The sequence below is a fragment of the Brachycentrus maculatus genome, unplaced genomic scaffold, assembly GCF_059751285.1.
Source record: "Brachycentrus maculatus isolate JH-2025_06_01 unplaced genomic scaffold, ASM5975128v1 h1tg000050l, whole genome shotgun sequence".
In the NCBI taxonomy this organism is placed as follows: Eukaryota; Metazoa; Arthropoda; class Insecta; order Trichoptera; family Brachycentridae; genus Brachycentrus; species Brachycentrus maculatus.
In genome coordinates, this window is record NW_028280804.1 from 3,394,305 (window position 1) to 3,422,276 (window position 27,972).

The 27,972-nt window shown below is 31.4% G+C and overlaps 1 protein-coding gene across 1 annotated transcript; it reads right to left on the reverse strand.

The window, feature by feature from the left end:
- Positions 1-718: 718 nt before the first annotated feature.
- Gcn2 (eukaryotic translation initiation factor 2 alpha kinase Gcn2) lies at positions 719-26,482 on the reverse strand. Its single transcript, XM_088277931.1, has 30 exons — positions 26,225-26,482; positions 25,967-26,136; positions 24,935-25,070; positions 24,727-24,846; positions 24,470-24,645; positions 23,464-23,582; positions 21,675-22,013; positions 20,403-20,643; positions 19,359-19,490; positions 18,738-18,864; positions 18,526-18,663; positions 17,672-17,944; positions 17,053-17,198; positions 16,158-16,388; positions 14,968-15,200; positions 14,069-14,118; positions 13,506-13,738; positions 12,314-12,485; positions 12,133-12,237; positions 11,442-11,587; positions 11,206-11,354; positions 10,368-10,555; positions 9,383-9,613; positions 9,133-9,290; positions 8,815-9,016; positions 7,869-8,032; positions 6,963-7,078; positions 6,219-6,328; positions 5,532-5,698; positions 719-4,704 (listed from the first exon to the last, which is right to left on the reverse strand). The coding sequence occupies exons 1-30, from the start codon at positions 26,276-26,278 to the stop codon at positions 4,578-4,580; spliced, it is 4,953 nt and encodes a 1,650-aa protein (XP_088134057.1). The 5' UTR covers positions 26,279-26,482; the 3' UTR covers positions 719-4,577.
- Between the last annotated feature and the right edge of the window lie 1,490 nt (positions 26,483-27,972).

Sequence of the window (27,972 nt, forward strand, 5' to 3'; positions counted from 1 at the left end):
ATATATATATATATATTACAAGTGAAACACAAATACTTTGATAATTGATAATTTTGTTAATGTTATATTGATACATAATATTTACCTATACAAACTTATATATTATGTAATATCATTATATGATAATGATGAATGATATATTGATGTTGATAATAATATGTTATTTTGTTATTTATTATAAATAAATTGAATTATTTATAAATGTATTAAAACGGTTTTTATTTAATTCAATGTCAGAAAGTGTGGGTGTATGTTTATAACTTGAATTCGTTTTTTTGTTTACTTTTTATTAGTATGGTGATTAGACATACCCATGATTTCCCACAGGAAAACAAGAATTCTGGGACCCTTTTAGATATAGATCTGCCAAAGCCTACAAATCCTTTTATTTTTCTAAATGTAAAAACCTGTAACCACCTGTATATTTTGAAATTCATCCAGCAAATCCACAAAAACTAATTGATGGTCGGCATCCAAATTATCTTCAACAAAACATTTAAGACTTTCATTATCCAGACTAATTAGGAATCAAAGATATTTTATACAAACATATTTTTAAAAATCTAACAAGTAGACAAATAAAAAGTTAAATTTGCTTAATTAATACCATGCACATCTGCGGAGCAACTCTAATACAAAAAAAAACATTTGAGAGTCAACATTTATAAAATACAAGAAGTAATAAAAACACAATATTTAATTAAAATACATACTTTTATTGCACACAAAATTCTTCAAAAAGTATAAAAATTAATCTTGTTATAAATAATTATGAAAGTAATATTTGGGAAAAGGAGTACATAATATGAAGGATGATTTTTCATATTTTTTGGGAATAAAATGTATGAAAATATTGACAGAATTGATATAAATACAAATGCATAACCTCAAAAAATATACTTATATTGATAACTACGGTCAACAATAGTGAAAGAAACGTTTAAGAAAATACCATAACCAACTGCCAGAAAAGGTTACTAAATTTCAAAGATATTCACAGCCAGATGTTGATAGTCTTTATCTAAGTTATTATCCCTTAACATTTCTTGCTGATGCTTTCGACCATATTACAATATCCACCAATTATGAATCTATACATATACATTATGTCTTGTTTGGAGAAGATGTATTATAGTTGAACAATTTACTATTCGAGTGGATACCTAGCTTAAGAAGCTCAAAGATGTTTTGCTAGGTCCATTTTTTGTTGTTGTTGAAAGCAAAGACAAATATTTTATACTATTTTTGTAGGCCCAAGAGACCCGATATAAAATGTAGGAATTTAGTTATGACAGAATGGGCTTTAACTTAAAAATTCAACTTTAGACTTCATTCAGTGTGCATACATTTTCAATGTGAACACATATTGATTAATAAAAGCATGAGTGCAGATAATGAAAATTGAAGCGCAGTATTATGGATTAGTTACAACGCATTGTCTGCAACGGGCATTAATTAAGTACAGTATTTGCATATATTATTTCAGTTAAAATCCTTTGAACTTTTACATTTGAAAAATCATTAAAAAATCTATTGTAAATAATATATATCGTTATTAAGGTTCTAAAAACCGCAATGGCAGTCCTCACAATGGAATTCATTCCGTCAGAAAAATTTGATGCAGTGATTTACCACACCTGTCTTTATTGTGCGTTTATCGTTTAACCGTCGAGCACATCTCTGAAGTTTGCATTATATTTTAAAAATAAACCTTTTTAATTAAATTGTTCAATTTTTTTTTTTATTTAACTGACTTGGTAAAAACTACTTCGCACTAAAATGTGTCATCTGATGTATCTTTACTGCATTTCGGTATAATATTAAACGTAACAATTTGTATCATTATTATTCTAATAAATAAAATTAAAAAAATAACAATAAAAAAAATTATAAGTATGGAGTTTAAAATTATAGGAAAGTTTTAAAAACATTTATTCACCAAAAAAAAACTGGATACGAATCAGATCCTTTTACAGAATAAAAATAATTTTTGACATAAACCTAATTGAAAAATGTTATTTTAAATATTACAAAAATAAATAATAATAATCTTGCATTTCAGTAATCTCAAAAGATTGTTTTTTAAATAAACTAAAATTATGGAAGTACGTATTTCAACAATGGAGTTTCACAATGATATTTAGGATGCCTTCTTTACCATATCGCTCACTCCTTTCAAGAACGTCAAAAAACTTGATTTTTCAGGAGAACGTTTTTAAATTATAAAAATATAATACAATGTATTAAAAATAAATAACAAGCCACCTATTGAACTTTTTACTTTGTAACAGATCTTTTTAGGTAAAACCTGAAGGTTTTTTCTCCAATTTAAAAATATTTTGTATGCTTAAACAAATAATTAATAAATACCTTATCTTCAAAAAGCAAAAACAACACTTTCTGCCCTGTAGCAGGTAAATATTAAGTTAAAAATGTGCCTTATTTTTTTGGGATATTGTACATTTTCTGGGCATTCCGAAAATATTGCACAACTGAAAATTGTCAATTTTTGATTTATGACGTTCTTGAAAGGAATGAGCGATATACATATATATATTGCAGTTCAACTTCTCAACAGTCCCAATTCTACATAAAAATTTACATGATTTCAACAGTGAGGAACATTCCGGAATAATTTTTTTAGTTATATGGAGATTGAAATAATTGTATTGTATAATATTCATTTATTTAAAAAAAAAATATTAACTGATTCTATTAATATTGCAGCACGTGAAATAAATTTAGTCTTTAACTCGTTTTTGCAAACTTTACACTATACCTAGTAAATATTAATAAAATGGTTATTTCATTATATGTAGAAACTATAAAATTACCAGGGATTCCTAAAACAAAAGAGTTTTAATGATATCAGGTGCAGTGATACTGTATAAACTCATATTTCCAGACATACACAGCAATTTAGCACCATTATTCATCTCCTTCTACATTCATTAATGTAAAAAAAATAACAAAAGCACATATAAAATGTATTTCAACAGATAAGCGCACTCCCTAATGGAGTAGAAATTACTAAAATTACTGAAATTACTTAAAAACTGACTGCTTTTGAAGGAAATATCTTAACCCAAGTGCACTGTTATCAAAACATTGTTAAAGATTTAAAGTAGAAATGTGTTTAAAAAATACATTATTTTTTATTTTATAAAAATGTGTACCATAGAACTTTGATGTGTTACTTTAGCCCAGTGCAAAAAAATATTTAGATCTGTATTTGGTCTACAATAATGAATGTATCGACATGATTCATTGTTTCCCTGACAGGTGACACTAATTGTCACGATACATTCATTATTGTAGACCAAATACAGATTTCTTTTTTGTACTGGGCTCAAGTAACACATCAAAGTTCAAGATTAAAAGTTACGTGGGCACAAAGTTTATTACACTGACTGTTTTTAGGAATTTAATACAAAAGCATTAAATAACATAATAATATTAAGTTCAATAATTTTACACGAATTTTTTTGTTTTGTATTATTCATTATTTGTCTCTCCTGAACAATTGAAATTGTAATTATGCTAAGTACAAACAAAAACATGTTATAAATAAAAGATTCAAATTATTTAGAGAAAATGCTCAGTGTTAGATTATTGCAATTGAAATAAGATTATTTTTATACCCGTAAATGCCCAGACTTCCATATTCTTCTTCATCTTTGATGAGATGTCCAAAAATAATATGAAAATAACTCCTGTAATTGGAGATGATCCAGAGTTGTGAACAAGTATTTGGACACACTCAAAATGTTGAAATAAGATTAATAAAATGATCCGTTGATACTTTTTTCCATTAAATAATCATCTATAACTTATAAACACCAACAACAATTTTTTTTAATTACTGTTTAAATTACCATTTGAAAATATATCAATACAAATTAGAAATTTGACTGAGTTTATATTTCAATTCATACAACTGTCAAGCAAATAGATATGAATTTATAGATGAAAATGTGATGCATGCAATATTTAATGCTTTATTCATTTCATTTATGTTGTATTCGATTCAGATTTACAGAAGTTTTTTTCTTGTATTCTTATTATGATAAATCAATTCCTTTTTTGGTCCATAATAGAGTTGAAAGTATTTTTTGATAACCTGATGTTCAAATTAATATTTAAAATGGACTTAAAAATAAAGCATGTTTACACAAATTGTCGTAAAATAATCTAAAGTAGATATAATGTAACATAAGTAATGAAAGATCATAAAACGTATTTGTATCATTATTTTATATTAAAATATAAAATAACAATTTTTAATATACGTTTGAGAAAACTTCTATAAATCTGAATACATTATTACATACAAAATCAAGCAAAATTAAAAAAAATACACTTTTTTTAATTTTCAAATAAATACACACAATAAAATAAGATGGCATTTACCATAAAAAATTGGATCAAACACCATTCAGTGAAGTTATGGCTAAAACATGGCTTAGTGTTTCAATGGAAACTTACATTTTAAAGTAAAATTATAAATGCATTAGGAACTACATTGAAAATGTATGTGATCTTAAGATTAATGAACAATCTCAAAAATATAAATTCTGTTAAATTATAAATTTATAAATACAATCCGTTAGGCTGTAAAGGGCTATCGTAGGTTTGGATTTTTCTAAGGAGACCTCTCTGAATTCGTCGCAAATTTGCATAAGATACTTTTTGTGTCTAGGATGCCTGAAATTAGTCAAAAGGGATTATTTTTTATTTATTTATATACAGTGGCTATATATAGCTCTCATAATGAGCATACTTTATTCCAGAATATTACTTGTTAAGCGTAACATTATTTGTTTTGACTGGCGCGGAAGTCCCGACTCACAAGTGAATGTCGTGAAAAAGGTACTTGCCCTTTCTCTATAACTTGTCATGAGAAATGTCACTTGTTAAGCGAGCAACTTTATCACATTATTTTTGGCTCGTTATCCGAATCACTCTTTATGAGAGGTGCTCGTAATGAAAGGTTCCACTGTACTTATGTTCATTTCTATAAAATCATATCTGTTACTTCTTCGATAGTGATACTTTGAGAGGTAATTTTCAGTCATTATTGATATCTAATAAATCACTGTCATCATTTAATTTACACGAAAAATAAATAATAGTAACATCTTTTTTAGGGCAAACACAACAAAAAAACCTCACTACATGATACGAAATTTGATGTATTGGTAGTAGATGGACCGAGAAAAGTATAGAAAACTTAAAAAAAAAACTAACTAACCATCACGCCGCTTCCCCGCAGGGGTAGGCAGAGAGAATCGAACGCCACATCACTCTGTCTTTGCAAACATTCTTTGCCTCTTCTACATTCATGCATCTCCTCATACATACCCGACGATTATTACGACTCCTGACCCGGCCGCTTTCAAGTATTTGACATACCTGATTGTGCCAAGTTTTCCTCGGTCGTCCTCTGCTTCTTTTTCCTACTACATTCGCTCCAAAACTTAAAATGTTATATTAAATATATTATTTGAATGGCAAAATATTTGACTACTTACCTCTCGATGATAGTTCTGACAGCTTTATCATGTTCATTCTTCTCCACATCGTATTCCATGTGAATAGCGAGACTTTTCAGAACTGAAGTATCAACGAAAACAGCCAAAACTTCAATACGACTCTTTGGTGAAAGCTTTTGAATGGAACTGGAAATCTGCGATATTATCTGAAATTAGCAGACATGTATTTTACGTTATCAAACTTTACATTTAATGAGTAGAATTCAAATATTACAAGGAACATAACAATCTCCGTGATCTCTTTAAATGCTAAATATAAAAATATATCTGATAGGAGAGAATGGTATGAAAAAACAAAACGCTTATTTTTCATCCATGTTCCTTGTGGCCAAATGGTGTATATGGCACAGTATCAAAAAATGCAGCATTATTGTAACTCTAAAAATTTGAGAGCTAGACAGCTAGAAAAAAATAAAGATATGTAAAGGTGAAGACTGACCGGAGCATTTTGTCGTAACGTAACATGTTACGATGCGAGCATTCCGGCAGTCAGTACAGCGAGCCGAGCGCTCCATCCATAGTTTTGGATGCTCGCTGATGCTCGCCGCGAGCAATGTTACGACGTTATGTTACGACGAAATGCTCCGGCCAGTCTCCACCTTAAGGGAACGCCATATCCGGCAGTGCATATTACAAGCCGGAAGAATAAAACAAAACAAGACTGACTTGAGCTTCAAATCTTCTTCGCGTATTTGCGGCTAGCTTTTCAGGAGTTACAAAGTTGACGGACACATTTGGAGCATTGGAAGATGCCTGACGATCAAAATCTCCTTTACCTAGAGAGAAAAAGGAAACCTGTATTATATACACTTATATGTATTAGGGGTACCGAAAAGAAATCCTTTTTTTTTTCATGCCTTGTTTGGGATCATTCGGTACCTGAACGCGGTAGACGTCGAAAATGATTTAGATTTATATTTCAAACCATCCATTTATAGTCCAAACCAGCAAGTTTCTACAAAAAAGGGATCCAAAAAGTATCCGAGAAATGGCAGATAGTCTAAAATAATAGAAGAGAATATATTTTGTAATGTAAAAAGTCTTATGTGAGATTTATGTTAAAAAATATGTGTCAAATAAAAATAATGGATTTCATTTCGGTACCCCTAATATATCCTTACTTCCCTGTTTTTGCTAGCTACTATTTTTATTAATTTAACACTTTAATATAAATAAGTTTTGAGAAAGAATTTGTGTGCCTCAAAAACCGGAAGACATTATAATTAAGTTGAGATACATATAGTGATTTTAAACAAAGTTGTTACACATGTTTTAAAATGAAAAATTACAAAGTTAATGATTCAAGTACTGATTGAAAAAACATTTGAGAAAAAAAAAACTAATGCATGAACGAAATATAGGATATTAATTAGATTGTTTTAATGAACTGTGAAAAATAGTATGACTTACTTTCACTCTTGGTAACGGTAAGGGTACTCCCAGTACTTTCATCATCATTCCACGCTCTTAGTAAACGCTGTGCATATTCCACTATTTCATTTGTGGGCACTTTGCGCTCTTGTAACCTGTGGAAAATGTAAGCATTTTATAATTACGAATCCGTTAACATGGTATGTATTAACAACTGCGTGGGTCTATCAAAAATCCTACCAATCAGCACTAACAAAGTATACTTTATAATGATGTCATTAGCATTTATTTTTCGCAATACAATACATTGTTGTAACATAAGATAAGATGCACATAAAAATTTGATGTCACTTTTTTTTTAATTCTTTCTGTTTTTCTATATCAAACACCACAAGATTTTATCAACCTCTTTTCTCTTGTGGTAATGAATAGTTTTTGTAAACAAAAATGACATGAAAATGTTGACAAATCGTAACACGAAGATTTAGCGGGGTGGACATTTTTAACAAATTAAACTATTTAACCTTATCATGTTTAAAATATGTAAATATGATCTGTAAAATGATATTAGTCCTATCACTGCTGACAACAAAAAAAGACATTTCGATTAGACATCATTAAATGGGTCTCAAAAAAATATTTATTAAAATATAGCTTATGAGGTTAGAACGGATATTTTAATATAAACTATAGCACACCCTTAATTTGGCATTTGCGTTGCAAAAGGAAAGAGATTAGTTCTAACACAATCCAGTAATATAATAAAAAATTTATGTAATGGTATAGCTATTAAATTACTAATAATTTGTAAGATAATGGAAACCAAAATTTCAATGCAATTACAAATTTCTCTAATAATGACTGTGTGATTCTCGGAGTTCACAACAAAGTGTTTTTATTTTTCATGCATTGAAGCGCTAAACTTGGTTAAGTAACATTTGTTACCTCTCCCTTTCCCAACTCCTGATCCTCACGGTTCCCTGCTCCGTTTCCTTCAGTATGATGGTGTGAGTGTTGGAGAGCTCCCTCCACATGTCCTGGATGTCGTCTATGTTGGACGACTCTATGAGGTTCGTTCTGATTCCAGCGGCCCAAAGCTGACTAACAATCTGTAGAGACATTTACATTTATACATTACATTTGTGAATAACTCGTCATATAAAGTATGTAGAATATTGTTCTTACAGCTACCAACCTTACTTATCATATAAAAAGATGGGCTATCATACAGATAGGGGTTAATTATATATTTTTTATCAATGTTTTACTTAGTAAATATGTACCACTATTTCTTAAAATCTACTATGACATATTTTTCGATGCATTCGATGCATGTGTTTGAAAATGATGCGGAATGCATCGAAACACGTGTCACAGTCATTTTAAGAAATAGTGGTATTTAAGTAAAACATTAATTAAAAATGGGTAGATTTTACCACAAAGTGACTGGCAAATCAAAGTTAATTATATACCTAATTGATCTGACTCCTGTCTGTAACCAATACTCAATGGCATATGAAACTTCATCACATTGACATGATGATAACTTGATAAATGTGAGGTGATCAGTCATCAGATCAAGGAGTGGAATATATTTGATAGGGTACAGGTGACATAAGTGAAGGAACTCAAGGGTGAAGGATTGCTTTGCTATATATTAAAGAATACTATAAATTTAGAGAAAAAGGAGAATAGCAGAATGGCACTTGGAGTTGCATACTCAAACTTGTGTAAGTTAGACAAGCTAGTGGTAGTATCTACGAGTCTTGTGAGGTAAACATACCTACTCTAGAAAATACATAACCAAAGAATAGAAGATCACCCTACCGAAGTGATATGTACAAGTTCTTGCATGTTTTGCATTGGATAAAATGTAAATTTATAAACTTACCTGGGCTTTTTCCTTGATAATCTGTTTAGATGAAGAGGTAGCGCAAACACACAGATCACTTTCTATGAAATGAAGAGATTTACTGTCATCCGGATTCCCGCAAGCTCCCTGGACCAACCGTTCTAGTGAGAGTGAAATTCCAGCAGCCGCTTGACTGGAGACCTCATTCCTCCCGCCCAAACCTGAATGTTGTACTGTTTTTCTATAAATCATTTTTATAAAAAAAATTAAAACCACAAATGAATAATACCATAATCCAAGAATCAAACACGGTTTCGTTGATAAATATGTAGCACGCAATCAGAAAAACAAAATTACCTTAAATTGGCTAACATTCCGTCGTAACGACCCCCGGCAGCGATAACATCCATGGCTCCTTTTCTCCGCTTTTTCTTTAATTCACATACAAACTGACACATCATTCCGGAATATTGATGGATATTGTACACCATACAAGGGGAAACTACAATAGGGCACTGAAAACAAAGCGTAGTGATCGATGCATTAAGAAGAAATCAAAGATTAGTCACGCACCATTTTCATCTACATGTATACAAATAATACCAACCTTAACGCCTAGAACATTGGCATTATAGACAATGGTTTCCAGGTCTTTGATTCCCTCCTTGGCCAGCGTATTGGATTCTCCTTTGCGCTTGATGTAGCCCTTGAGTACATGCTGCAACTTATCCACGGTACATTCAGTCTCCATGAGGCTGAAGAGCGCTACCATCGCATGGTCAGAGAGACAGAGAGATATCAGATGCGTCTGCACTTGAAACTTGGATAGTTTGTCATCCTGAAATGAATAATAATTGAGAAGGTCTTAAAGGCATCGAGCGAATCAACACCAACCAAATGTAGATCAACCATAACACAGAAAACATTATAATGAGTTATATTTATTCCGATATATATTTATAAGTATACAATTTGTAATTTATATAATTATATAAGTTACAAATCTATATGAATAATACAATATTAATAGGTGAAGCTCAATATACGTATTTATATTGCTTTGAAAGCAGTTGACAGAAAACTATTACATATTTTAAAACTTTTATTCTAAAAACTGTACTCACTTCAACTTCTATAGTTTTTTCATTATTTAACCCACCGCAACACAAAGCCGGCCAATGCCGGCCAAAGTCAATTTGTCACTGACTCACAAAGCCAGCGATTCGCTGGTTTGTCTTTGAAGTGATTTTTTTACATTTAAACTGAATGACAATGACTTTATTCATAAAAATGACATAAATAAGTATATTTCGGTTACTGATTTTATAACAAAATGTAATAATCACAAAAAAATGTTTTTATGTTTTACCATTTCTAATTAATGTCATTGTAATAAAAAAATGTGTCATAATTAAATACTGTGTTGTATAAACAAATTATGTCATCTTTATAAGTAGCGCAATGGGTTAATACAGAATAATTTAAATAATTATATCTATTAAGAGAAAAGAAAGCAAGATATTAAAATCTCTGATATAAAAGGACTATAGACATGCATCAATCGGCAGAAAATATATTTTTTAAAGTCTCACCCTAGCGTCAGAAAATATAGTATAAATGTCGTTGTATTTTTCTGGTTCAATTCCACAATTCAATAATATGGCTTTTAAAAGGCTAGTATGGTTAAGACGTATGGTCAAATTTCTTGATTTCATAGCGGCAAATTCTTGAGTTATTTCATAAACTATGGATAACAGTTCAGCTTCCGCAAAAAGGTTGCCTGTGGGTAAAATCATAAACAAATTAGTAATCATCGCTTAAAAAGGAAAATTTGCCCTTTCTTTAGTCCCAAAATTTATGATTTATTTTTAAAAACTTCACAACTTTCATGACAGGTAAAATTAAGATATCAGGAGATAAATTGAGAAAGACATACATATAAACAGATTGCGAAAAAAAAAAGGAAACACAAAGGCCAATGCCCAACATAGTGCATGGCAATCATAAAGATTGTTTTGAAGATTTTTAAACAAAAGTAGGTTATCTCATATCGTAGTCATACAGGAAAAAGTGACCAAGTGCATTGTTTTACAAAAACGTGATCATTGCTTACTATCTTACTAGCTTAATATTGCCCTGAAAAAATCCCAAAGGATTTTAAACTTGGAAGTGTAATATATTGACTTGTTAAAAATGACTAACTGCATTGATGTTTAATTTTTAGCCAAACACAAGTGACTTACATGGCCCTCCTGAACATTTTACGTTTTGGTACTTGGTCACTTTCTCCTGTACGACTACGATATAGATAATATAAAAACAAATCAAAAGACAAAATTGCAATTTATTAAGAAAACTGAATCTTCCTAGATCCATGAAATATGATAAACAATTGTAATTGATTCTTATAAATATATTTGTAAAACAAACCTGCTGTTGGAGTGACAATATCGAAGGCACATTCATATAATTCAGTCGGATGAAACCCAAAAACTTTATTTTCTCTATAAACCTTTTCAATGGAATATCTTTTCAATGTATTAATTCCATTCCATACAACATAGCGAGCAAACGGAACTCTGTAAAAAAAAATATTCATAGTTCAATTGTCAATGAAATTTTTATGCAACATTATGATTTAGAATACACATAAGAAATAAATATACCTTAGATCATGAGGTATGTGTACAACACCACCGCTGTGCGTCATAAGCCGCACACTTGATTCTACGGGATCATAAATGTGACATCTGGGAAGTAATAAAGGGGGTGATAATTCTACTCCACCATGTAGTTTGAAGATTTTCAGAACCTAAAAGTGTCAAATTTACAAAAGCGGCCATTTTGCAATTTTTGGTTACAATTTTTCAAATAAAGAATTCCATGGAAAAGTGTATTGCAAACATAAAAGATTCAGAGCTATTTCATTTTAATTTTAATTTTTGGGATGCACTGCAGAAGATATTGTTTTCAAATAAAGAACACTTATAAAAAAAAACATATTGCCAACGTGAAAAAAATATATAATTATTTATTTACAAGTACTCACTTGCACTCAACTATTTATAGAACTAGTGGTGTTGACTATCGCCATTTCTTTTACACAAACAATGATTTCAACCATTCGAAAATATATATTAATGTATGAAAAATAAGTAACTTGTATTATTACATTCTATAGTTTTTTTTTAATTTAAGTTCACCAGTGTAAACATTTCAGTTTTAAAAAAAAACAAACAAAAATATAGGTAGGTACTTTATCAATAAATAAATTAAAGTCAAATTTAAAAAAAAAAATATTATTGGATACATTTTGCACAGATGTCATCAAAAATATATTATAAATTCAAAACAAACCGTTTCTTTTACAAAAGTGGCTAACAAGTGAGGCCTCCTATTGTGTGCTATGGCAGTTTTCAGCAAGTTCATGTCATACGTAATATCCTCAGCTGGTGAAAATTCCTGGAAAAATAAACATCAATTAGAGACACTACTTTAGGTATACATACTTTTTTATTATTTTGTATGGATATTTTACCTGCGAAAAGCACGCACTCAAAAGATGCTTGTATGCCTTAGAACGTGTATCCATAAGGGCATGTCTCAACACCTCTCGGAGTTCATACTCTTCCAAGGCACCGGGAAGTTGGTCCCATTGCAATAGCTCAGCACAAGTTGGGCGTTGGGTGACATCATGATTTAAAAGCCAACTAAAAAAAAACAAACTTCAAAATGTCAAAGATAAGATAAGCAATATCTTACTTACTTACTTATAACCCTTATCCGCACTCAATGGTGCATAGGGCACTGCATCGAATTGACGCAGTGTTATCTTGATCATTACTTACATGAAGGCAAGGTGATCACTCTTGCGCTTCAGGAACCAGTCCAGGGTAATATTAAATAAATATTACAGTGTTAAATCACTATAAATATTTATTTTCACCCCCCCTGGGAATCGAACCCGGGACCTCCAGCACGGTAGCTAAACACACTGACCATTACGCCACGGAGGTGGACGCAATATCTTATAGTTAAAAAAAACATAATTCTAGTCTCTCAATACATAAAAATTTAACAGCTACAAAAAAGAAGCTCAACAGCTGGTACCAGCTGATTTAATTGAATGGCACAATACTGATATGTTTGGAAGAATTTTGTTTTATTAAAAAATTAACAATTAATTCTGTTTAAAGAATTCAACCAAAGGTTTATTAAATACTCATATACCAATTAGTGATTAAATTGTTAGTTTGCTTTTAAAACATGCTATTTTACCCGGCTACGCCTGTAATTTAGATCATTATATCTTTAGATTTTTCATTAATTTTTGTATTCAGTTATTATAATAAAAAAAGGAGGTGCAATTTATTTAAATGATAATACAAATATTTTTTTTTTTTAAACTACTCCATTTTCAAAGAATAAATATAGTATCAACTTGTATGAATTTTTTTTATCAACTACTTACTACCCAATTGAGATGTTTTTACAGCAGATTATCAAAATGTAAATGTGTTTAATATTCAAAAGTAGAATGTAAATATGCGCCCCGACCTAGGAATCTGTGTCTGATCAATTTGATAACATATTACATCAATACATATATCCAAATACAATACAAATACATAAAAACTTTCAGGATCATAATATGAACTATAGATTCATAATCCATTACACCAAGAGGTTGAATCATCGTTGAAGTAATTATATATGAGGGTAATGCATACCGTATCAAATATACTTGTTTGGAGTTCTCTATTATATCAAAAACATCAGGCAAAATAATCTCTTTAGTTCTTAGATTCCCTAAAGTCTTCACCCTTTCCATGCCAGTCTTTAGGGGAAAGTAGGACATCTCAAATAATATTATTCCAAGGGAGTAGATGTCAACTTTCTGGTTGTAGATTGCCTTGTTGCCAGTGGTAGTCAGTTCTGGGGCGACGTAAAGAGCGGTTCCAACCTAGAATACATTGACACTTTATTATCAGTACTTGTAAAGGCCACCTGGTAAACCAACAATTAGCACATAACAATAATGTAAAGTTTTATACTACAGTAAACCCCCCTATAACATTGAGATAGATATGGAATTATCAGAGGAAACGTTAGATATTATTTATTAATTGTATTTTTACTTTTTAATCAGCAGAAATGACTTAAATGAGTCATTTAAAATTAAAATACAATGTAAAAACATTAACCCCCTAAAAGTTTCCTTCAGATAACGCGGTTCCTATCTCAAAGTTATAGGGGGTTTATAATATTTTACATATTAAAATTAATTACTTACGTGACCTGTCATAGACCCGTCGCCAATATCCTGTGAATATGAATCAGTTTCTGTAAATAAAACAACAAAAAATTTAAAAATCATATAATTTGTATTTTTTTTCTTTTCTTTTTATCTAAATTTATATAATTTCCATACATTTAATATAATAACATACAACTTCACTTTAATCGAGAAATCAAGTTTGTCAATTTTTAGATACAGCACACGATTTTTGTATTTTCTAGTACAGTACAAAATTTAGAATAAATGCCAAAAAATATATATTGTGTATTTTAAGCGATTAAGTTGGCTAGGCCATGTATGTCACATCGCTCCCAAGAGCCTTTATTAAGCTCGTCTCTTTTACAAGGCATCAGATTCTTGCCGACCAGAATGTCCACTGCTAAAAATTTGTCGGCCATTCTCATCTGAACTTAGGAACGCAGACCTGACTTGGGAGAATGCCAGGGAGCTATTAGTCAACAGAAGAGCCTGTAGGCACTTTGTGAACTCAAGTAAGCTCTTCATAAGGAGCGGATATGGATAAAACAAAATGAAATGAAATGTTTTTAATTTAAATTTCACTTGGTAAATATGTACCACTATTTCTTGAAATGTATCATGATACGTGTATCGATGGATTTTGCATAATTTTTTAATGCCAAAAAAAGATGCGCAATGCATTGAAACGCGTATCACAATAGATTTAAAAAAAAAGCGGTATTTACCAAGTGAAAATTAAATTAAAAATAGATCGATATTACCATAATGTAACAGATATTGATTGTATAATAATAAAAGACTTTAAATTTTATGTAGATACCCACTTGATTACATATTTTTCTTCTTCTTGGGCTACTTTTATATAAACAAAAAAAAATGCTATGTTTACTTAAAGGAGTAAATAATGTCATTACCTGTGTGACTTCTAACCTCCAATACAGATTGGGTGGCTCTAGGGAAGATATTAGTAGCAAGACCAAAATCTCCAATCTTTACATGATCATTTGAGTCCATGAAGATATTAACAGGTTTCAAATCTCTGTGAATCATACCCTGTTGGTGGATGTGAGACAGACCTTCTACTATCTCGCGAAACAGCCTCCATACTCTGTCGGAATCTGAATGGAGGCCACTGTCGATGGCATTCCTAGCAATACATATAAATCATCAGATTATGTAAAAGTATACATAAATTTATATGTATATATGAGTTTACTATAAAAGATTTTGAAAAGTAAGATAAAATTTTAATATTCTTATTGGTTTTCAAGGAAAAATATCTATAGATTGACATTTATAATGTCACACGTATAAAGAACCACTACCCGGAATTTGACCGTCCGGCAGTCTGGTTTTGAAAAATGAAAGCCACTATAACAGTTTAGCGTGATCGAATTTAAGCGCAACATGTTCACGCACCGATCCAGAGCTTCGATCCAAAGAAAGATGGACAAAAGCACAAGCCAATCCAAGCCAATCATCGTTTTAAAACGCTAACTGACATGCCGGATGGTAAAATTCCATGTAATTTCGTGCAGTGGACAAACGCCCTAACAATGTGTTCTCTGAATCATACAGTAATATTTTCTAATAAATTATTATAAATATATACATAAAAAATCTCCAATAATACTTTATTTTAAAAAAATCATTCGTTGTTCACTTTGCGTAATACATACCACTTAAAAAATGAGAGTATTGTATTATCATACCGTAGAACGGGGCTACTTGAACTTTGATGTGTTACTTGAGCCCAGTACAAAAAAAGATTTAAATCAAATCAAATCAAATAAAATGTATTTGGTCTACAATAATGAACGTTTCGACATGATTCATTGTTTCCCTGACAGGTGACACTTATTGTCACGATACTTCGATCGATACCACGATCTAAATATTTCTTTGTACTGGGCTTAAGTAAGACATAAAAGTTCAAATAGCCTTGTTCTACGGTATCACAAAGTTTTAATATATGCTTTTAATATACAAAATACTATAATAACATATATTCTTTTTTAAATTTATTTATATTTTCCTTAACTGAACTTAACGGGAACTTAACTGAACAAAACAGATATTATAAATGGAATATAGATTTATCTACCTCAGAGTACTTTTCTCACAAAATTCCATCTGAATATAAAGAAATTGTATTTGGACAGAATCCTGGCTTGTTTCCGTGTTGTTATCAGGCGAGTCTTTCTTCTCGCGCTTCTTATTCCTGCCGGCCAATCTATCCGGAGAAGCAACACTCGAATCCTCCATTTTACTTTCAGATGAGTCGTCATACTTAAATTCAATCGAATCACTGCTGGAAGACTTCTTGATCTCTCGACTGAAATTTTTAGGAATTAAATTGTTTAAGAACACATTTTGCGAGGATATTCCCACAGTTTGATAACAATTACAAAAAAACTTGGATACCTAGAAAACTGCAGACAAAGTTAATTAATTAAAATAGATTATTATAGTTATGAAAGGTTAAACCGTGCAAAAATAAATATTCTCCTATCAACATTTGCGGGGCTTTCTCAAAATACATAATTGTGTAGTGAAAAAGCGAAATGTTGGTAGAATATATATAATTTAACCTCAAAACTGTTTTAACATATGAATATATACGAGACATAGGTACACCAGCAAAGGCTGCTTGCTTATGATCTAAACAATAATAAATATCAAATAAAATTATACTCAAAATCCAAAGTGTTATATATAGAAATGCACCCAATTTTTTTTTAAACAATGTAATAATCATAATAATAATTATCACTGCATTTCATTCACAGACAAGCAATCTGAAATGGCTCCTAGTAAATACATTCACGAACTTGGAGCATGCAACAATTCACACTCCATTCATAAGGTCCAACGCACGCTATGGAGCAGAAACTTGCATGTTTTTGCAACCACTAAATTATTTTACAATAGTGACAGTTTCAGATACGTGGAGCGCTACTTGTTCCCAATGTAATGGATACCCAGCGTAAGATACATACATGTAATTGATTAAAACATCATCTTCATCTTCACTTTCTGATGTGTCGACTCCGGAAGATTCTGATTCGAGGATTTGTGTTGGAGGTTTTGAACGGGAAGAATATGAAACGGACCATTCAACAGATGGAGCCAGTTTTTCAACATCCTAAAAAAATATTTTAAAAATTATCTTGTAAGTTGGAGCAAATTATATACAGTTATGAATTAATCCTGGTTGTCACAATACAATCAAAACATTGGTCAAATATAATTTTATAATATATTTTTTTTACATCAATAGACTGTTGGGAGGCTAGACAAAATAGTGTTGTATACAAAACAAGGCAGGGACTGAAAACTATGATTTTGTATAATTTTCCTGACAAAATGAATTAAAATTCCTGAATCTAAGTAATATTTTTTAATAATAATTGCATTTAAGTTATGGTTAGGATTAAAAATGAGATTTTATATAATTTTATCAAAGAAATGTATTTTTTTTAAGTAAATTGTCAAGTTAAGTAACTGGTCAAATAAAATAAATGTGGAAAAAAAATTAAAGTTGTTATTTTATTTTATAAAATGGAAATCCACCAAGAAATGTCAAAACAAAACTATTATTATCATGTGAAAATGTACCTGATTTTCATCAATAGATTCAATTTGACGGTGAATATCGAAGTGCTTGTCGTGGCTTTGAGTGGTCGATGATGCGTCAGAAGTGTCGCGATCTCTCTGTTGCTCCAGAGTGGCGCTTTCAATCCAACTGTTATAATACCTGACTACATTCTCGTGGTTGAGACGTGACAGTAGTTTCACTTCTCTAGTTATCTTCTTGTTGAGTTGCTTGTTCTTTGGATCAAGTTCGATTCGCTTTATTGCGTATATGCCTCCGTCTAATTTGTTTTTAACCTAATAAAAAAAATTGTTTTTATAAAATAATAAGCTTACAAAGAGAATGAAAAAAGCATCCATCGCCTCAACTCTTGTCATTCTGATTTGTTTATATGAAGTATAGTCGACACCTCGTCTTATATGCAGTTAATCAAATCGAGGTGACCATGCTTACATCTCACATATGCCATGTTTACTAAACACGGAAGGTTTGTAGTCCCCACGCTCAAGTCTTATGAGCGCCATATTTTCTCAATATCATCTATTTCTCCAGATTCTCTCATATTCATGGCTATGATAACCAATTCAAGCAATCTAAATATCACTTGAGTAATGTTCACCATTCCTCCCATTATTAAACATCCATATTACATTAATTCTTAAAACCTGTATATACATATACATATACGTAATGGTCTCAGGAACATTCACATGTAGGTACAATTTTTGATACATTTGGAAATATAGCTGATTGTAGCGCCAAGTCAGAGAAATTGGTGAAGTATTTATTTGGCTTTTTCCGTTTTAATGATTCAGTGTCTGATGTAATAAATAATATTAATATTGTAAAATTGTATTATGTTGCAGTATTTTCTTACCTTTAAAACATCACCAAATGCTCCCTTACCGAGCCATTTTAATATTTCGAATTCATTCTTGATGCGAGACTGCCCACTAGCTCCTGTTGGAATAAATAGCTGTATATCCATTGCTTCTGGAGAGTCACCATTTGCATCCTGCAGAATGCATAAAAAACATGAGATTATATGGCATTTAGTATAAATCCAAGGTGAATAAAAATTTTACTTACTTCAGACCCGGCACGGCCGTTAAAATCTATACTTCTTTGAGGAGAAATTCTTTCAATGGGAGTTTTAATAAACTGGTGCTGAAGAAGTTGCTCTGCGGACCATCTCGTCCGTTCATCATCGAGACACCTTGAATAAAAAATATTATTTTCCAAAAATACAAATCTAGGCTAAATAAAGATATTATTTATTGACATCAAAGATGAAGAAGAATATGCAGTCATAGGCTGGTTTAAGTGATCACTTTACACACGTGTAACATTCACCAATTCTACCCATTATTGACAACCACACTACTCAAATTCTTGGAAGTTCTATATATATAAACCAATTTAGAAACCTTGAATCACTAGAACTCTAGAGACATCTATTGGAGAGATGTAAAGAAGCTTTTTACTAAGCAGAAACTCTTATACATATTAGTATGTAAGGTCCGAATCCTGGATCACACGCATGAGAAACGCCAGAAAATACAATTTTCATTTTTATTATTTAAGCTTATAATTTGACCAGATAATTTATTTACAACATTATTTTACAAAGCATTTGGACACACTCAAAATGTTGTAAATAAAGATTTGTTTTGAAGAGCACAATCTCGCAAAAGTAAAAGCAAAAATTACCGATTTAGGAAATCTTTCAAGTCATTGGAGAATCCGGTGGGTATTTGTGGTTCGGCATCTGTGACAAGGGACCCTTTTAACAAGGAAAGCAACAGGGTACCAACTCGATATATATCTTGTTTTTTCGAATACCTGTGGACAAAATGAAAATAAGCTTATATCAGAAAGTACTAAATATAACGCAAAATAAACAATGCTTGATTATTTCATTCAAAATATACATCGCTCACTCCTTTCAAGAACGTCATAAACCAAACCAACTTGATTTTTCAGAAGAACGTTTTTAAAGTTTAAAAATGTAATACAATATTTCAAAAATAAATATCAAGCCACTTATTAAACTTTTTACTGTGCAACAAATCTTTTTAGGTGAAACCTGAAGGTTTTTTCTCCATTTGAAAACTATTTAGTGTATTGAAAAAAAAAACTATACCTTTTCTTCAAAATGCAAAAACAACACTTTCTGCCCTGAAGCGGGTAAATATTAAGTTAAAAATATGCCTCTTTTGCTGGGATATAGTACATTTTCTGGGCATTTCGAAAATATAACTGAAAATTGACGATTTTTGATGTATGATGATCTTGAAAGGAGTGAGCTACATGTAAGAAGGAATACTTGCTACATATCTCATATGCCACATTCATAAAGGAAGAATAGGAGCTAATGGCAGCTAATCATCAGTTTTTTACACACTCTCAATACATATTGTTTTTTTGACTTCCCTCAGTCCGTTTCAATAATTTATTTTATATATTTTATAAAATTTTGCACAAGCATTAACATAGACATTAAAAATCAAGTATATAAATAATAAAACACATAAAAAAATACTACAACAAAAAGGCCAGCTCCTAGGACGCCTATTCTGGGAAATCATTAAATCTCATATTTTAAAGAGTTTCCCATTTGGCCTTCCACTCATATGGAATTATCCTCAAACATTTGAAATTCACCCAATTGACTTGAATTGACCTCAATGGGTGTTTGCACTCGAGCAATCCATCAAATATGAACTAGAGGTATAATAAGGGAATGGCACGTACCTTCCTCCTCCTTGATTCCCTCCCTGACACAACTCCATCAGTCTCCTATCCAGGCTGAAATCAGCCAGGCGGACATTGCCCCCTCGGTCTATAAAGACGCTGGTTTCTCTCAAATCTTTATGCACTACATTATTACGATGAAGAAAATCTACAGCTTCCAAAAGCCCCAAAGCAAAATGACGCAACATGTCCACTTCCATGTTAATATTATCTTTCAAATAAAGGCAAGATATATTTCCACCTGAAATGAAATCAAAACTATTAAATGTTGACTCTTATGTCTAGTGGTCAGCGTGTTTTGTTACCGCACTGGAGGTTTTCGGTTTAATTCCCAAGAGGGAAAAAATAAATATAACATTCCTTATCATTCATCATTCACTTTGTGTAATACCACTTAAAAAGTCGTACATAATACAATTTATAAGCAGTATTCCACTTGTCCACTCTAATTTATATTTAACATTACCCTGAAGCGCAGGGCTGATCACCTTTCCTTCATGTATTTAACGATCAAGATAACACCACTTCTATTTAATGCAGTGCCCCATGCACCATTGGGTGCAGATAAGGGTTAGAGGAAGGAAGTAGATTTAATGAGAGGCAAAGTAAATTGTACTGAGAGTTATCCTGCTGATTTTTTTTTTAAATTCTTCCATTGTACGTTAAAGTTATACCATATACTGTAATTATGGGCTAAAACCTATACTTATAAATAATACAGCAGATATAACCAGAATATCTTAACATATTTTCTGCAAAAAAAATTACCTACTTTCTCCATAGTAGGGTTCGAATACCAAAGTATATTTGCAGAACATTTTTAATTTGTTGCCGACGGATGTTAGAGGTCAAAATAAAATATGGAACAAAGGCAAAATAAAGGAATGGGTAAATGATCATGAGTTAAATTTATGAAAATTGTAAAACGTATATATTCTTAATTTTTCTCTCTTTTTTGTGTGTTTACATATTAGGTTAAAATGGTTAAAAACAATAAAAAATGTATTCAAAAAGAACTCCACCGACAAGACACACAATGTGGCTTGGTGAGTGGGTCTCTGCATTTTTTTTTTTTTTAATAATGTAAAAATTTATATTTAAATAAATGTATACAATTTATGTTAATAAAAAAAATTAATAAATCAACCAAGTAGGTTAAGATATTGCACTAGTTAATCAATGCAATATTTTTTGCCATATGAAAAGTAAAGTAAAGTTAACGCAATATGAATCGAAAGAGCATCATTTTTTTTAAATTATGATAGACCTTACCAAATACAAATTCTTGAAGCAGATACACCACCAGCGTATCATTTTCATGCGAATACTTCATATTGACATAGTGTACGAGGTTCGCATGGTGCAGTTTCATCAAAAAGCTCAGTTCTTGCTCGATACTCGCCACTTGCTTCAAGCACGTGGACAAGTCGTACTGGTTGGAAGACGAGTGCGTGGGTGACTCCACTTTCTTCTTGGCCGTGCTTTGAATGCGGGGAGACAAGGCTGGCGACTGTCCCGGCACAAGTTTTACAATCCATTCGCTGACAGCTAGCAGCTCTCCGGTAGTACTATCAAGCCCGGCATAAACCACACACCCGCGCTCTGAATGACCTATAAAGAAAAAATGAACATCTCAAGAGTGGGTTTTATTTTTACATTTTAGACATCTCAACATAGGTGAAGAATAATATGGTAGTCTGAGTATTTACAGGGCTTACGGCTTAAGTGATCACTTTACACATGTCGCTCACTCCTTTCAAGAACATCATAAATCAAAAATTGTAAATTTTCAGTTGTGCATGTTTTCAGAATGCTCAGAAAATGTACTATATCCCAGCAAAAGCGGCATATTTTTAACTTAATATTTACCTCCTACAGGGCAGAAAGTGTTGTTTTTGCATTTTGAAGAAAACGTATTGTTTAATTATTTTTTAAAATATACAAATTATTTTTCAAATGGAGGAAAAACCGTCAGGTTTTACACAATAAAGTAAGAGAAAAAAATAAAGAAAAAAGTTCAATAAGTGGCTTGATATTTATTTTTAATACATATCATTATATTTTTACACTTTAAAAACGTTCTCCTGAAAAATCAAGTTTTTTGATTTATGACGTTCTTGAAAGGAGTGAGCGATGTGTAATATTCACCATTCCATCCATGATTGACAACTACACTACAAAAAATTTTGGAACTCCTACATATATCATTAACCCTTCCCATACGAAGCCAAAAACTCCCGCGCGTTCCGGTGATATGTTATTTGTACACTATATGAAAATGTGGTTTGAAAACGGGAAAAATGTGAATATTCCTAAATGTTGCTTTTATTAATCATAGTTGAAGATGAAATGTTTGAACAATTCTGTAATGTTAGCTCTGGTATTATCTGAAAATGAGAAAAAAAATACATCGCAAACAACCGTTGGCGTAGCGACACGACCGTCGCACAGGATGATCTGCGTGCTACTGGTGTGGTAAACACGTTATGACATGCGTGTATACTTACAACGCACGCCATGCGCGCACACACAGAAAACTTTGTGTAGTGGTGATTTTATTGCCGATTTTATTCACAAATTATTTATTTCCGCCGCTGAAAATTAATTACATTATATTATAATACTTTCATGTAATACATAATTATACTACGGAGGAATACAAAAATTCTGAACCCGTATCTATTATATTTTATATTGATATTCTCATTTGAAAAGTCGAGTTGTAGTAAATACATATCACCGGGAGGGGAAGGTTAATCTCATGACACTGTACATGTGAGTTCACTAAAGCCATCAATGCTTTTATTTAGCAGAGACCTTTTATTTGGATGTATGCAAGATCCTAACCAGATTATTTTACATCCTGGGAAATGCCTGAAATCATGATTATTTTTTTTATGCAGCTTATAATTTGACCAGATTATTTTAAAATTAACTCCTGAGCGACGAAACCGAGATTTATGAACAGATATTTGGACACTCAAAATGTTGTGAAAGGGTTCTATTTTATCCGGGTCCATTTTCAACCGGCATATATTTACAATAATGTATTTATAATTACCTAAACATCTTCCACGGTTTACTTGTCTGTCTCCTTTGAAGGAAAATTTTAGAATTTTAGTACCCCGGTGTTCACAAAAGCTGCTATCTGAACTCTCTGAAGTCGACTGACATCTCCTCCTAAAAATACAATCAATTAATACAAGCTGAATAATACAAAAAAAAATACTAGCTTAGAAACCAAAAATCATAATGTTAAAATAATTGATATATTTGATTTAACACATTGTTTGCGGGCAACACTTGAAAGCGTCTTTTACATACTGTTGGTAGAGAGCGGGAGACGCTTATAAGCATTCTATTTGCTTACATTTGGTAGAGTAAGAGAGGTGCCGAAAAACATTGTGCAGATTCATATTATGAACTAGATTGTAAATTCAAATAAGCAGAAAAGCAAAAAGAGTATAATGGGGTACAGTTGATGAAAGGGAGGGAGAGGATTCAAGAAAAAGATGATATAATGAAAAGACATATTCCAATGTCAGATAGTAATGTTTCAGATGTATCTTTAAAGTTTATCTCATAATTATCACGGAGAATTATTCTGAAGGCTAATTACTAAAGAATGACTGAATGTTATGTTGAGAAATAGAAAGTATTCTATCCTCAGAAGAGCAATAAGAAATCCTTTGATTGAAAAGGTACATAAATTATATGAAGGTAACATAATCGGTCCTGCGCTGCAGATTAATGGATATAGGAATGGAATATATTTTATTGGGTGGTATCTCGATGACATGTCCGCCTCCATAATGTAGTGTTTAGCACATTTGGCTACCATACTGGAGGTCCAACGGGGTAAATTGTCGTGTGCAATAGTTTTTTTTCTCAATTTGTTCATTAGAGGGATAAACAACATAAAACATTATATGAAAAAAAGAGAAAGATGCTCCTCAGGTACTTGTATTGAAAAAATAATGTGGTTCGGAAGAAAATGCGGACGCTTATTTTTTGGGACGATATTACCCCCCCGAAATGGTTGTAGATAGTTATTCAATCAGATTTACCTAGCGGAATACGTTCTTGTCCTTTCGATAGCGGGGTTAACAGCCGTCAACGGTAAGTACATGGCATTTTCATTTACCAGTTCTTGGCACAGACTGTGCCTCGGTTCTTTTCTCGATTTCATGCCAGATTTCAGAATCTCTTGCCTTCTAATGATTTCATCTTTAATTTCTTGTCTCTGAAAAAAATATTATCGTTCGTGAAGTGATTACTCAGTTGAGTAAATAATCGCAAATTTAGCAATGCTAAGAAAACATACCGCTTTATCTTCTTTCACCTGTTGATCTCTTAGCTTTAGCTGCTCAGTTTGTTTTTTAATACTTAACATTTCATCGTAAAAAGATTTGAAGCCAGGCTTATTGTAACCGTGGAGAAAAGTCTGCAATAAAATTTCATACAGTTTTTGCTATTTTTAATGTTTATTATGTATTTATTTCTGAAAATGTATTTTATATCAAGAAATATACCTGGACATGTTGGGCTAATTCGAAGATCATTACTTCGCCCTTGAGACTGGAAGATAATTGCTTGAGTTCATTTAATAAAATCTCCAATTGAGAATCTGATAAACCTTTGCTGTGCTTTACTTCTAATGAGGGTTCTCTATAATTCAAATTTAAAACAAAACTGTAAATTCCATACGAATTCCATAACATTAAAACCCATGCAATTATTGTGAATATTAATTCAAAATAATATTATGAAAAAAGAAAATATTTATAAAAATATTGAATATTTTTAAATAATTCACATTTATATTAACCCTTTCCTGGGAAGAAGTTAAGTATGAATTAATTTCAGAATTGTTTTGAAATATTCTTATGACTGATTTACAATGATTTGCACACAAATAAATTGCAGACCTTCCAGTTCATCTATGATTTTCCGTGGCGTCAATGTCCTACCTCTGTAAATGAGTTTGGTTATTATTTGTGTCCCTATGTGATAGTAACAAACGTGATAAGTAAATTTAATGTACTGATGGAGATAGTATTGAGCCAGAACCGGGAATCATGGGAACACGGGAATTGTAAACCCAATGGTGCGTATGGTGGAAAGGAAAAAGAGTCATAAACTTAAAAGAGAAGATTTGGTACTTTTCGATGACTTACTTCACAATGCAGATGATAGTAAACCGTTGTTTTGTTTATTTTATTACAATAAAATATATTTACTTCAATTTATTTTATACAATGTTTTTAACTAAAAGACTTTCTACAAATTGGCATTTACAATGTTTCGGCGGGAAAGGGTCGGCATTATTTTAAGCGCTAATTGCACACTTTTTGACAAAACTCTATTTGAGAAATCCAACAGAGGATCTACCAGTTTTTTTTTAATGCATAAATCCGATATTTTGGAAATAGATCTTCAAGAAGCCCGAACTTCAAACGTTTGAAGATCGCTGTTTCTGAAGATCCCAATGAAAATTATTATTGTCAAATATGTAGGTAGAATTTTATTGCGTTTAAGATATTATTAATAGAATGAAGTATTACGTTTCTGGATACTTGGCTGAACAGCTGATGTGCAAATCTAACTTGCAGTGTATTTCGTGGTTGCCGGTAGACCCCTGCTGCGGGAATAAAGTGAGAAGAATGTCTAAAGGCTGCCATATTTTCCAAGGCTTAGAGACTCGTAAATCTTTCAAATCGTCACCAAATATTGCCTACAAATAAAAAATATCTTTAAAATTTTAATCTCGTTCAATAACTACGAAAACTATTGAAGTATCATTTAAACATCTAAAAAATTACCTTTAAAGCTTCAATTTCATTGTCTTGTCTTTCTTGTGGTGTGTCATCCGACATTTCAGTAACTTTCCACAAAACATTAATAATTTTGACTACCAAGCAAAAATTGAAATTACATGTTTTGACAATTCGGCACACAACGTGTAGAAACAATATTTAAACCTAGATTATCTGGCTAACGACTACGTCTTTATATGGCCATGTGTTGTATTTCATGTATTAAATTACTGCAATTTATCTATCGGGGTAAGTAGTAAAATATTACTGCCGGACTACAAAAAAACCAGTGGTTTAACTATAATCATAAACCATGTAACTATGAATTTTGTTTTTAAAATCATTTAATAATAAAAGCTTCTTAAATCAATCGAATTTGATTAATATTGATGATAAATTTAATTTAACATATAACAAGCATAACATATTTTTTATCTCAGCGGGATTTAACATCAAGTAATTATTATTTTTTACTTCTCCAGTTAAGTGAGAAAAAGATTAAGAAAGTATTACATGAAAAATACCTAGCATACACCAAACCAACTAAAAATAAATGTTTCTTGAATATGAATATGAACAAAAATAAATATTTCTTGAATCAGCGTTAAATGAACTTGCCACGTCAGCCCTCAGGTTTTTTATTTAGTTGTTTATTTATTTTAATGAAAATATGATTGAATTATTGAATTTCGAGAATCTAGAAAGCATATGTTGTAAAAAAGTAGTGTAATTTGCTGGCAATCGTTGGAACAACTTAATTTCATAAAACACATTAATAAAACATTTGTTTGTATGTGGTAGTCCACCTCCGTAATGTAGTAGTTATCGCATTTGACTAGCATTCTGGAGGTCCCAGGTTCGATTTCCAGGGGGGGGGGAGTTAAAAATCAATGGGAGCGATTTTTTTAGTACAGTGTTATTTTATTGCCCAGGACAGGTATTTGAAGGGCGAAACTGATTACCTTACCTAAATGTAATCAACGATAAATTTTACACATATATCCAGTTTTTTTATCCGCTGCCACAATAAGTAATTCATATTGTGCTCTGAGGTATAAGTAGGTATAGGTATACATATAAGGAATATTAAAAAATCAATAAAAAACCGCTTTTTAATTTATTTTATTCACCTAAGATGCATCTATAATTTTGTATTTCCTTGATACACGTTATTTTCTTTTCAACAATGCTAAAAACTATACATGATTATGTGTGGTGCATTTTAAAGTAACGTGGAGTAATGTGTAATCAATGCGACAAATAAAACAATGGTTTCAAAATCCAGACCCGTCCTTAAAGGTATGCGACAAGTGTGGCCCGACAGGGCTTCATACTAAATTCGAGCAACATTCTTCCATTACGCCCTTAGAAAATGATTCCTCAAAGTTTATAAAAATCTGAAATGGTATGTACTTGAAAACACCCACCCCCTCCCCCAATAGTAATAAAATATTTTTGGAGGTTGAGGAGTTTTAGAATTTTTCATGCAGGTACCTTAGTAAATCAAACTATGTAGTAATTTCCAGAAGCTTAAATTAGTTTATTTCTTTAGAGAAATCAGAAAAAAACGAACACGTGTGCCAAATTGATACCTCCTCTTGTGTTTCGGTTTTATATTCTATCTCAATATTATCTTTGTTGTATCTCCATGTGATGTTGCAGGCGAACCTTTATGGCCCAAGAAAAAATGATGTACTACTTCTTCTTCCATAAAACCTATTCACCCAAAATTATGTTATTTCTTTCAGTAGTGT